Raw genomic sequence first — 13,026 nt, 5'->3', positions numbered from 1 at the left:
AGTGCCACCTCTGCCTCCAGGCTAAGGTCCGGCACTGAGAAGAGCTTCCCGGGGCTCCGCCTTCCGGCTTGGCACCAAAACACTCTGATAAGCTTTCCGGCTTGGGATCGAGTCAACCAAGACCCCCTTCCGAGACGAAACCTTCAGTTTCTAAGCATAAAATCGGTTCGTAGCCCAAACAGTCAACACCAAAACCGAAGAAACATTCCTCAGAACCGAAATCTTAAGTGCCGAAAGGACATTCCACCTCCGCTCCGAAACCTTCAGTGCTGAAAACTAAAGAGATGCCCGTAATGCAGCTGGATCCAAATATAGATGCTGTACCACCTAATTCGGATCCAAAACTGAAAGAATTCTATATTCATCCTGACACGGGGCATATTCACTCTAAACCGCCATCCAAGCATAAGCTTCCTGATGACGACAGCCTTATAAAATTCCTTTGAAGAAGAAAATGTGGGTACTAGTCATTTCCATACACTACCATCTCCTCCTCCTCCCTCTCCACCACAGCTTGATCCTTTACACATTACACCTAGTCAGTCTCTTCTACCTCACCCTGATGCAGGTGATACTGATGATGACGACGACCACGTACAATTACCAGTACATCCTTGGACGGATTATACAATTGATCCTCCACAGGATACAGACCCGGATCTTTACCCTGCCAGGCCATCTCCACCTGATGACAATTTGTCATATCAAGAGCTCATTGCTAGAGCCCCACAATACCATGAGGTGGAGCGCCATAAAGAATCCTTAGAGGAAGACTTTCTCTTTGACACTCTAGGAACACGAACGTCCAGTCAAACACTTCCTATGCTCTAGGGTATGTTGAGGCACACACAAGACATGTTTAAAGATCCGGTATGTGGTAGAATCCTCACTCCTACAGTAGATAAAAAATAAAAGTCTTCGGCAACAGATCCTATTTTCATTAAAGGTCATTTATCACTTGACTCGTTAGTAGTATCTAATGCTCGTAAGCAAGCTTATTCTCCAAGCGTCTGGGGATGCCCTTCCCCAGATAAAGAATCTAAGCTTATTGATGCTTCTGGCAAACGTATAGCTGCGCAAGCAGCTAATCATTGGCGTAATGCTAATACCCAAGGCCTCTTAGCAAAATACGATAGGGCCCACTGGGATGAAATGGAACAGTTATTACAGTTCCTCCTACAAGGGTAATTCCCAATCATCTTTTACAAGAGGATTTTTCCAGAGGTGGTTATAGGGGAAATAGTTCCAGGGGGAGAGGTTAAAACGCTACACCCTTCAATTCCCCATCCCCAAATAAACAGTGACTTCCCCACACTTCCCTCAGACTATTCCACAGCTGTCTGAGGAAGACGTCAAGACTTTCTCCCCACTTTGGAATCAATAACAAACGACAAATGGGTGCTTGGAATTATCCAACATGGTTATTGCCTGGAGCTTACCAACAATCCTTCAAACATTCCACCTCGATATCACAAATTATCACCAGACCACCAGCACTTGCTTCAACAAGAAGTACAATCTTTATTACTCAAAGGGTCTATAGAACCAGTCCCACTAAAGTACCAAGGGTCAGGGGTTTATTCTCTTTACTTTCTGATTCCCAAAAAGGACTGCTCCTTAAGAGCTATTCTAGATCTATGAGTTAAACAAATACATACTGTCAGAACACTTTCACACGGTGACTCTTCAACAAGTCCTTCCCCTTTTACAGCAGGGTGACTTTATGTCTACTCGGGATCTAAAATATACCTACTTTCACATTCCAATTCATCTGGCTCATCGCAAATACTTCAGATTTATGATGGCTGGCAGACATTATCAGGGCACAGCATCAGGGCAACCTGTCCGACTACGTCCGGTTCTCGGAGAGCACTGCGAAACAGTTGCAGTGGTGGCTCACGAACTGCAATTGGGTCAGTGGCAGATCACTCTCCCTTCCCCAACCGGAGCACATGGTAGTGACAGATGCGTCCCTCCTGGGTTCGGGGGCCCACATATGAGAGAGGGAGATCAGAGGCCTCTGGTCTCCGGCAGAGTCCTGGCTCCACATCAACCTTCTGGAGCTGTGGGCGATCCGGCTTGCACTGAAGGCATTTCTTCCCTCTGTCCGGGGAAGTGTAGTGCAGGTGTTCACGGACAACACCACCGCCATGTGGTACTGCAACAAACAGGGCGGGGTGGGGTCGTGGACCCTTTGTCAGGAGGCTCTGCGCCTCTGGACATGGCTGGAACACCAGGGCGTCACCCTGGTGGTTCAACACCTGGCAGGTTCCCTGAACGCCAGGGCGGACAAACTCAGCCCCCGGTGCATAATGGATCACGAATGGCATCTGAACTCAGATCTGGCGCAAGGCCTCTTTCGGCTGTGGGGAGAGCCTTGGTTAGATCTATTCGCCACCGAAGAGAACACGCAATGTCATCAGTTCTGCGCATTGGAATTTCCAAGGCGGCACTCGCTCGGAGACGCTTTTCGTCGCGAGATGAGCTGCGGTCTGTTGTATGCCTTTCCGCCTATACCACTCATGCCCAGAGTGCTGAAGAAGATCAGGAGAGACCGGGCCCAAGTCATCCTTGTGGCTCCGGACTGGGCACGAAGATACTGGTATCCTGAGCTACTCAGCATGTCAGTCGATCCTCCGATTCATCTGCCTCTTCAGGAGGACCTTCTGTCACAGCAGGGGACGGTCTTCCACCCGAACCTGTCCAGCCTCCACCTCAATGCGTGGAGATTGAGCGGCGACAGTTGAGGCCATTTGACTTGCCTCCTGAAGTATGTGATGTGATTCTGGCAGCCAGGCGTCCTTCCACAAAAACGGTATATGCCTGCAGTTGGAACAAATTTGTGGTATGGTGCGCAGCAAAGGCTGTGGATCCTCTCTCTGCCCCTCTTTCAGAGGTTCGCCTCTTCCTTCTTTCTCTTGCCCAGCAGGGCTCTGCTCTGGGCACTCTTAAAGGCTACCTCTTGCCATTTCCGCCTGCTTGAGGCTTGCTGATCAGCCTTTTGTTTGCAAGTCCCTTATTGTAAATAGATTCTTGAAGGGCATCACACACATGTTCCCTCCTGTTCCTTTCGTGATGCCTCAGTGGGACTTGAACCTTGTTCTTACTTATCTGATGTGTGCTCTTTTTGAGCCAGAAACCGGTCCTTGGATGCTTGATTCCGGTCCAAGGAAGACATGGCTTGGCAGTTCGGGCTGGACTGTTCCCATGAGGCACAGGGTCAAGGCTGATTTGCATATGGCCTTGTCTGAATTGGGGCGGTGTGGTGAGCAAAAAAACAATGGATTTAGGCCCAGATCTCTGTACTGGGGTGAATGTATGACATTGTTCTGCATTCTGTCCATCAACTGTTGTTTTTGCACTCCTTTTGAGCCACTTCACAGTTGTCCTCTCCGTCTTCTAACTCTTAAGACTGCATTCCTGGTTGCCATCACCTCTGCCAGGAGAGTGAGTGACCTCCAGGCTCTTTCTTCTAAACCCCCTTTCCTTTCTGTCCATCCGGACAAAGTTGTGTTGAAAACACGTTCTTCTTTCCTGCCCAAGGTAGTTACAGCCTTTCACATCGGTAAGTCCATCACTTTGCCCACCTTCTTTCCGCCTCCGCATCCTTCTAAGGAGGAAGAGAGGCTCCACCGTCTGGACCCAAAACGTGCGCTCTCCTTATACCTTGATCGCACACGCCAGTTCCGGGGGGACAACCAGCTCTTTGTTGGTTACGTGGGCGCTAAGAAGGGACAGGCGGTACACAAACGGACCATCTCTCGGTGGGTCGTATTGTGTATCAAAGTATGCTACTCTTTGGCTCGGAAGGAGCCCCCTGTTGGGCTGAGGGCCCATTCCACTTGGGCCACGGCGGCTACTACTGCCCTGGGCCGGGGAGTCCCCTTGCAGGACATCTGTCAGGCAGCTATGTGGGCCTCTCTGCACACGTTTGCTAGACACTACTACCTGGACAGCCAAGTCCGGAGAGATGGCTTTTTCGGACGTTCCGTTCTCCAGGACTTTATAGTGTGATCTTGGTCCGCAGACCCACCACCGGTGTTGGTATTGCTGGGGTATCTATTCTAAGGTAAGGAATCTAACACTAATCTGTTTCTTTCAGATGCACAAGTTACTCACCTTCGGTAACGATATATTTGTAAGAAACAGTAGTTAGTGTTAGATTCTTTACCGCCCCACCCATCCTCCCCGTTCTGCGGACCGATATCTGGGGTTAAGGTATTTCCCTTTTGAGGGCCCTAGTTTTATGGCACCAGTGTCGGTCTCTTGCATGGCTCTGCGTTCCTGGCGCGGAAAGCTATGATGTCAGCGCGCAAGGGCGGTGTCTAAGTACTCTGACGTCATCCCGGCGACCACGACGACGGACGCGGAGCCGCAGACGACGCCTACCGACGCGCAGGGGTACTGCTACGCAAAACTTTCCGGATCCAATCTGGATCCTGGGGGTATTCTAAGGTAAGGAATCTAACACTAACTGCTGTTTCTTACAGATATATCGTTACAGAAGGTACGTAACTTGTGCACTAACTCCATTACCCTCTGCGGCAAACAATCTAACAATTGAGCCGATGCCCATGCGCACTATCACCGAAAGGAGGAGTCACCTACCTCATGACTGGAAAAGACTTCTTCGAACAAAAACAAAGTGCAAACATCTGGACCCAACACTAGATGGCAGGCTATGCAAAGCATGTGAATCTACAGTTCTACATGCCAAGAACAGATGCATACTGGGTAAGTAGCATTTTCCTTACTTCCTTTGGTCACTTGTATTTAGAAATCTGAGGTGTTGTGACCCTTGAAGGCAAAGATGATTAAAGATCTGTTCTCTGAATGACTGGACTTTGATTCTTCCTAAAACGATGTGAATTGGATAACAGTTTCACTCCTCTGGGCTTTAATGCGTGAAGTTCGGCCTTCTATTGCTAATTCTAATTACTGCACCTTGACAAAGAGAAAGATTCAAGCATGTGACTATGAAAAATATCAATACTGGTTGCAGCAGGGTGCAAATTCGACTTTGGACGCCCAAAGCTTTTCTTTGAGGTTTCTCTTGACGGAAAAGAGGTTGCAGGTATGGCACCGGAGGTTGTAGGAGGAAGTCCAGCGATAGCCGAAGTAAGTTGGGATGTAGGGGGTCGTAGGGGCAGTCGGTTCAGCTCACCAAGGCCCAGGGGCTCCGGATGCAGGTGTGCCTTTAGACATCAGAGTCTTCTTACCTGAGCCGATGAGTGCCTCCGGATTCTGTGAGACACTGCAGGCGCTGTCGGGTAGGGCAGGAGAGGTCGGCCAACACTGGACACAAGGTCAGGATCGCCAGGTAGACTTCACTGCGTAGGTGAGCCACTCAGATGTGGGCCATGGGCGTCGGTGCAGCGTGGCAGGAGACACGGATCTGTCTGGATCTGGAGTTTTTGTAGAGTTTGGCGTCTGTTTCTTCTGGACAGGTCTGCTGTCCTCTGGAGATTGGAGTCTTTATTGAAGGCAACAGTCTTCCCTGGGGTTTTGGAGGTCGTTGTTGTAATTCAGGTCAAAGGGTCGTCAAAGCTGGAGACAGGCTGGTAGGGCTGGGGCCAAGGCAGTTGTTGTCTTCTGCTGCAGGGTGTCTTCTTCCTACTTAGCTCGTTGCAGATCTAAGGGTCAGGTTTGGGGGAGCCACCAAAATACAAAATTTAAGAGTTGTTTTAGAGGGGTAGCGGGTAGGGTCAATGGGCACCTTATCTCGGGTGACTAAACCATCTATTATGCCACCCTCCTGAGGGAGGTGGCATTGACCTAGCCCTGATTGGAGGGGTCCCCCTATCTCCAAGCGACTGAAAGTTGTGCGTCACCTCGCTTCCCCGCACCTTAGGGGTGGGCACACCTTTTTTTTTTTTATATGTGCCTGCCCGAAGTGAGAGTGTAAACCAGAGGCTGCCTGCTGCTGCTAGTAGCAGAGGCTGGGGGGTCACCCGCATTACAAAGTTGGCAGGCCTTTGAAGCTTCCCTTCTTCAAGCACTGGCCCATCCTGGGGGAGGAGGCATGGCATCTCTGCCCAGGATGTACATCGTTTCTGGTCCCAGAGAGCAGGGGCTCTCTACCGAGGGGTCCAGAAACATGCCTGGTGGTGGCTGGCTGCCTACAGCCGGTCATAGTCCACACCAGTGTTGATAGGGCTTCAGGGGGCACCTCTGAGGGGCCCTCTAGGTACATGGTACAAAAATCCCACACTGGCATTGTGGGTTTATTGAAAGGAATAGTTTAGTAGAAAACACTCCTGTATACAGTGAAGCCATCATGCTGCTGTGGAACTTGAGTTGTCAAGTTCCGAGCCCGAGTTCTCAGTATTAGGAAATTGCGCCCAATATTGTAGGGGCTTATCTGCTCTTGTAGTATAGTGCACCCTGCCTTAGGGCTGTGAAGCCTGCCAGAGGAATGATTTACCTATGCTGCCAGGCAGTGCTAGCTGGCATGCACCCAGGCAGGGTGCCATGTCTTCCCTGTCGTTTTCCCCCTCACAGGGGCATGTATGCTGCAATGGCAGTGGCATGGTCCCAGTGGTTTGGGGGGCGGGGGGGAGGGAGGGGTCCCAAGGGACCCTCTTCAGCTGTCCGGCCCTAGGTACCCAGGGTACCATTTACTAGGGACTTACAGGGGGCAGAAGTACCAAATGGGAGTTTGTTTTAGGGAAGAAGCACGGGCACTGGGGACCTGGTTGGCAGGGACCCTGTGCACTACATTTAAAACCACATCAAAACCAGGTGAAAAGTGGGTGGCTGACCATGCAAAAGAGGCACTTTCTAAGACATGGTGTTCGCCAAGACACCACATACAAATACTATGAGGGTGTGTGGCTGACATCTGCCATCCACAGGGTTTGAACCCTTTGGATATCCAGAAAAATCACACGGTTTCGTCAACAAAATGTTGAAATAGGCCAAAAAACAGCCAGAGGCACTGCTCTCCGGATCCTCGTTGTAAGAGATGAAGAAACTGACGTCAGCGCTTCAGGAGAGGGTCTATATGAACTCTGTCAACGTCACATCCAGTGAACGACGTGTCTACGGAGTTATTTGACACCCTCTACCGACTTCCCAGAGGTACTGCTGTCACATTTTCAGGATCCAGTCTCGCACCAGTAATTAATTCAAAGGTAAGGAATCTATGGCTCGATCCTGTCTCTAGTAGATAAGGCTTTCGTAAAGGTAAGTAACCTATCCTTCTGCCTTTGTGTCAAGATCAATTAGATGTGATATTTCTCCAATATTGTCGATAAACTAGAATACACCATCTAACAGAGTGTTGTGGTGAAAGGGATTCGATAGCAGCTGCACATTTAAGACAATTTGAGATTTCTGTGACTAGACATTTTTGCCAATATTCATTTCTTTACTTGTCTGAAGAGTCATTCACCTGTGAACCAAATACTCTTGGTGTCAAAAGGCAGATTCTGGTCATGTGCCTGCAGCTCCTGACTGTAACATGAAATTAGCGGAGATGTTCAACTAACATCTCTATAGAGCAACTGATGTGAGCTGTTTCTTCATACACCGTGGCTACTACTTTCTTGTGTTTGTCGTCGAAGAGCAAAACAGAATAGTTTGGCAATTCCCATTTGCCTTACAGTATATATTGTACAAGTGTTTGTGCTGTACTGCTACCTGCGTTTCTCGCCCACTCATCTAGTAATTTATTTTGGCTATCTTGTGGTACAGCCAATTGTTTATATTAGATAGCCAGATCTGTTCTTTTAAGTGATCGCAATTACTGTGTCGGCTCTATGATGTTGGCTGATACCTTTCCATACCTGTAGAGGTGGTCTTTTAAGCCATGTCATTACTTTGGCCGACTTAAGTAGTTAGTTCTTCTTCCTCCAACATTGTGACTTGCGCAGGTTACCATACTTTAATTTTTCTCCTCTCTTCAGCTGCTAAACCTCAGTAGGAAAAGAGTAGGAAAGGGTTAAACATTGCAACACCGAATACTCTCTCCGTAACCATTTTCAGATTTACCACTATTTTCTACAACAGAGTTCAAGTTGCATTTGTTATTATTATTGTTGTTGTTATTAGCAGTAGTAGTCGTATTATTTCAATGGTTTGTTTGGAAGATTCCCTTCTTCTGTAGCTTGATTACCTGCTTAGTGTATTTTTTAAAATATAGATGCTGATTCGCTTAATTCCTATATAGCTTTGCGACTCAACCTTTTCTGTTTGACACTGTTAGTATTTTCAGTCTGAACCCCATCCAGTCTGAAAAATTGGTTTGCCATGTTTCTTGGGGAGAATGTTGTTGCACACCAATTGCCTGTCACTTCTTTAAAACTGTGTAATCCCTTAAAAAAAACTTTCTATTTAGTCACTTAAAACTCTTTGACTTCAAATGTTTCTAATTACAAAAGGGAAAAATTACATTTTACTTACAATTTGCCTTAGTTTGCAAAGCCTTGAGACTGCGTTAATCCTAGCATCTTGTGTCGAAGATATTTGCATGCATCTTTTGAGTTTACAGAGTCCTGTTCTCTTAAGGAACATGATTGTTTCCACAGTGTGGAACCAGAACATCTGATGACATCGTTATTGTCTTAGTTCTTATACACAGCTCTATTGGAGACAATAAAATTAAACCTACACACAAAGGAAAATTATTTTTATAAACCATATTTAGGACGTGCTATTTGTCAGACAATATTTTATGTACGATTTTCTGAAATACAGCTTTTTCCAGCCTTGCAATATCAGGCAAAGACGTCTGAAGATGGCACTGAGCCACATGTTGTTTATTGTATCATGGAAGGCCTGATTAGATGTGTCCTCAAAGGTGATGTCTATAAATTTTCTGCTAAATAATGTGGACATTTTAAAAATGAAATCACTAGATATGTTATTTCATCCATGCGTCTCTATTATTGGAGGCAAATCTGCTTTTGTTGCATAACTTTTTGATTGTAGATGGTTGCTGGTGTTTTGATATTGTAATCAGTCTTCAACTGTACTTCTTAAGAAAAAGTGAGTTTGACGCTTGTTCTTTTTTCACAGGGTGATGATGATATAAAAGAGACTGGTTTCCATCTCACCACTACAAACCAGGGAGCTTCAGCTGCTGGGCCGGGGTTTAGCCTCAAGTTTTAAAATGAGAGACCATCATCTTCCGAACCCAGAGACCCCCGTTAACCCTCCCTGGGACATGCCTCTGCTGTCGGCTAGTGGGGAAGCCTAGGAGTCTGATTCAGCTACAGATGTGCTGCAGGCTGCTGGACATTGGCTTTCACCTAAAAAACATCTAGCTGTGATTGCTCAAAGAACATTCCGTCAGTTGGTGTTTGGCACTACCTTTCCACAGAAGCAGAGGGAGGGAGGGCGGGTTATTTATTCAAACAAAGCATATACTTTCGCTCTCAGAATCTTTTCCTCGCCTTCTGAACTTTGAAAGGTGATTCTGAAGTTATCCTGGAATTAGATTTTAAAAATTTTGTTTTTGTATATTTGTAGAGATATTGACTTATTGGTGGGCAAATCCCGTCCCTCCTCATAAACAGGTGTTCCATTCTTGCACTAAAAGTTGGGCCTGTTCTTTTTATTTTGTAAAGATGTTTTGGGGAACATTTTTTCCTGGAATTAAACTTGTATTTTTCTCAGGTAGAAGAGGTTCTCTCTTTCTAAATGTTAAATATTGCATACAAATATATATACATTATATATATTTTATGTACATCAGAAACTAACCTTTTTAAAAAAAAGTTTGGTGGTTATTCTGTTCAAAACATTTTGCATCCTCTTAAATTATCCCAACATGAATAATGGATTTTCCTTCCTCCATTGACTACCATTTCTATGGCCAGGGAATTTCAGTATTTTATTTGAAGTAAATATGTTAATGCCTCTCATTGTAAAGATTTTCTGCATGCTTTTCCATACCTACTGTCTGCAGATGAGGTGGATTCAGAACTGCCTTTTTCTGGAATAAGACCTTAAAAGACACACTTGGTACTCCCTGATAAGCATTATGTCTGCAACTTTTGGCATTTCCATTTTGATTCTTGCTCTACACAAAGTACTCATGAAAGCTAGTGTGATTCTTTTTCTCCATGCACCTTTTATGAATGTACAGACATCTTCTGATAAGGAAAAACCTATGGCATCTGAGTTTAGTTTAACAGGTATTTTCCCCTGTTTTTGCCCGTATCTGTTTACAGACATTTTTCCTCCGTCATTGTCCCATGTTTATCTGGTTTTGTGCTGTCAGGAAGTAGCTGAGGTATAGCCACTGTTCATAAATGATGTTCCAGCTTGAGCTCAACTTTGCTATAAATTTCTTTTACTTAGTCAAAGATATCACCATTTTGGGGCGCTCTGTGAATCATTTGTCACCTGCTACTGTGTGGTATCCTTAAAGCCTGACAAAGGCTGCAGTATGTTTCAAAGAATTAGGGAGCACCAACAGCCTGATCTGTCAATGTAAAGACTGTTTTCCCTAATCTCATTTGGCTTGTATCTCCAAATTTGAACTACTGAACATAGCTGCTAGTCTGTGCATCCTCTCTCTGGAAAATTTCGAAAGACTTTGAGGTTCCTTTCTAGGAAACCGTATGACATGTGATTTTGGCACTGTCTGCAGCTCTAATCTTCCCAAAGTGTAGTGTCACGGTTTGAGTTTTGTCTTGAAAATACTTTCAATTTGGTATCAACTAGCCAACCACTACTTGATAAAAAGCAAATAGTGGCTTTTCCTATTAATGTCTCTTTCTTTGCTTTCAGAAACAGGGAGATTCTTAAGGTATACAATATTTTTTGATTCCATTAATTATTTGCAAGCTGGAGATATAATTTAAGATGGCATTGAATACATTTGGTTTAAGAGAATTTTCCTTTGCTAACAACGGAAATTTAATTTAGCCTCAAGCACCAAAGTGGTTGGTATTCATATTTTCATGTACAGATTCAGGTATCATCCTCAGGGCAGTAGTAGTTTAGGTTGAGAGTCCCGTGATTTATGAAAAGAAGCAGTGGTGGGACATCAGACCCATGTAACTGCCACCAAAGGTTTGCAATTTGGTCACAGAATGCTTTCCACATGCTCTCTTGTAATTGTGTGAATCTTTGTGGGAACTGGTTCTGCCTCCTCTCTCTCATCAAACCTCATTATAGTACTAACCTCTCTTCTAATGGCTACTCCCTCATACTAGTAACCCTGCATCAAATCGTAGACCCCATCAGCTCTTGCTTCAGTCTGATACTTACCTGTATTTGTTCTGATGAGGGCAGAGAATTCTGCTGGAAGACACAAATATGTTGTACCTAGTCTTATTTTCTTTTTTCTTGTCCTCTAGAACATACAACAAAAGCTTTTATTTTGAAGTGTATGTACTTCATATCATTACATGAGATCAGATTTTGAAATTTCCTCTACTGCATTAAAAACAAATCTAATCTCACCCATTGACTCAAAGCAAGCACATGTTCTGAGCACAACCTCGTATCGAATACGTTGTGGTCAGGCCAAAAGCAGACATGGTTTTATTTTGGACGTTCTTTTTACAATGACATTTATTACTTTTACATTTTTGGCCTCTACTCTGATTTCCCTGGTCACTTCATTTAAAATATGCTGTAAAATGTGAACACCCACAAACTATTTAGTGCAAGCAATTGTGTAAATTTCAATGTGGAAACATTTTAAAACAGAGTAAAATATTCTTGAAATAAAACTAAAGTGCTTGACTTTATTTTGAGACTTTTGATGCTGTGTTGAGGGACTATATATATTTACAGTATTTGTACAGCGCAACTCATCCCTGAAGGGATATCACAGCGCTAGGGTTGTTGCGAACTCCCAAGTCGTAATTAGAGGTTTGATTGCTGTGAGGTGCGTCAACTGTATATAGTTCATCCCAAAAAAGCCAAGTTTGTACCTTTTTTTGAAAGTTAAAATGTTTTTTCATGAGGCGAATGTCATTAAGTTCCACTGGGCCGCAGCTTAATTAGAGGAGGAGCGGCCTCCTGTCCTCACTTTTTTGATGCGCATAATCCTTGGCTAGAGCCAAAATCTGAGATCTTCTGTTTCGGGTTGGTTTATAAAATCTAGCCTGGAACGTAGAACAGCTGGGCCTGTTTTGTAAAGTGCCTTGAGTGCATGGCAGAGAATTTTAAACTTTGCCCTTTTGTGCATGGGCAGCCAGTGAATAGTTTTTAAACAAGCTAATTCTGGGTTAAATCTGTCATTGTTGCAAATCCGTGTGGCTGCCACATTCTGGATTACCTGAAGATGGGAGAAAAGGTAATCCTCCATGCCTGCATAAATCGCATTCCCATAATCCAGTCCGCTAGTCACCAGCTCCTGGACTACTAGTCCATCCACCGGAATCCATCGGATAAGCTTTCTCAGGAGTTTAAGAACGCCGTCGAATTTGCCACAAGTGGCATTGACTTGCTTCTGCATCAATAAGGAGTTGTCTATTAAGATCCATAGGTTTTTTACAACTTTCTTAGGCTTAAAGGCTGGACGTAGAGTGGCCTGCCACCAACCAGGAGTCGTCCCAAATCTGTTGTGCTCCACTAAAGAATAGGATCTCTGTCTTTTTGGCGTTTAATTTGACAGTGTGCCCTCATCCAGTTTGACAAATCTGTAAGACAGTTGGTCGGATTGACTCCTGTTTCCTGATGTTTTTCCCAATCGGAATTACCAGCTGGATAACATCTGCGTATGAGCAAATCTCAAAACCCCATTTCCTGACAGTTTTTGCAATGGACAAGATGTACACATTGAAAAGTATTGGGATTTGGGAGGAAGCCTGAGGGACTCCTCCTTTGGGTGTGCAGGGAAGAGATCTGAAGGTCTCTAATTGCTCTGATTCCAAAAAGACATGACGCACAGGGTTAAGACTGATTTACATATGGCCAGGTCTAAACTGGGGTGGCATGGTGAGCAAAAGAATGATGGATTCAACCCAGATCTTTTTACTTGGGGTGAATGTTTTGATTTGTTCTGCATTCCGTCCATCAATTGTCTCTTTTGAATCAGGTACTCAAGGCCTATGTTCTTTTCCT

At 45.0% G+C, this 13,026-nt stretch overlaps 1 protein-coding gene across 13 annotated transcripts in view; it reads left to right on the top strand.

Annotated features, from left to right (window-relative positions):
* Positions 1-11,705, top strand: part of LOC144754523 (cyclin-dependent kinase 11B-like) — a 431,279-nt gene extending 419,574 nt beyond the window's left edge. For 12 of the 13 annotated variants that reach the window (XM_078642437.1, XM_078642431.1, XM_078642429.1 and 9 more), the window contains one exon: positions 9,019-11,705. In XM_078642437.1, the coding sequence (XP_078498563.1) occupies positions 9,019-9,111 (93 nt within the window). In that variant the 3' untranslated portion in view covers positions 9,112-11,705. The remainder of the gene's footprint in view (positions 1-9,018) is intronic. The other variant, XM_078642440.1, reaches the window with a different exon arrangement.
* The last annotated feature ends 1,321 nt before the right edge of the window (positions 11,706-13,026 follow it).

The sequence above is a fragment of the Lissotriton helveticus genome, chromosome 5_1 (genome assembly GCF_964261635.1).
Source record: "Lissotriton helveticus chromosome 5_1, aLisHel1.1, whole genome shotgun sequence".
Lineage (NCBI taxonomy): Eukaryota > Metazoa > Chordata > Amphibia > Caudata > Salamandridae > Lissotriton > Lissotriton helveticus.
The sequence above is the reverse complement of the archived record's forward strand: the minus strand, read 5'-3'. Positions and strand labels throughout refer to the sequence as shown.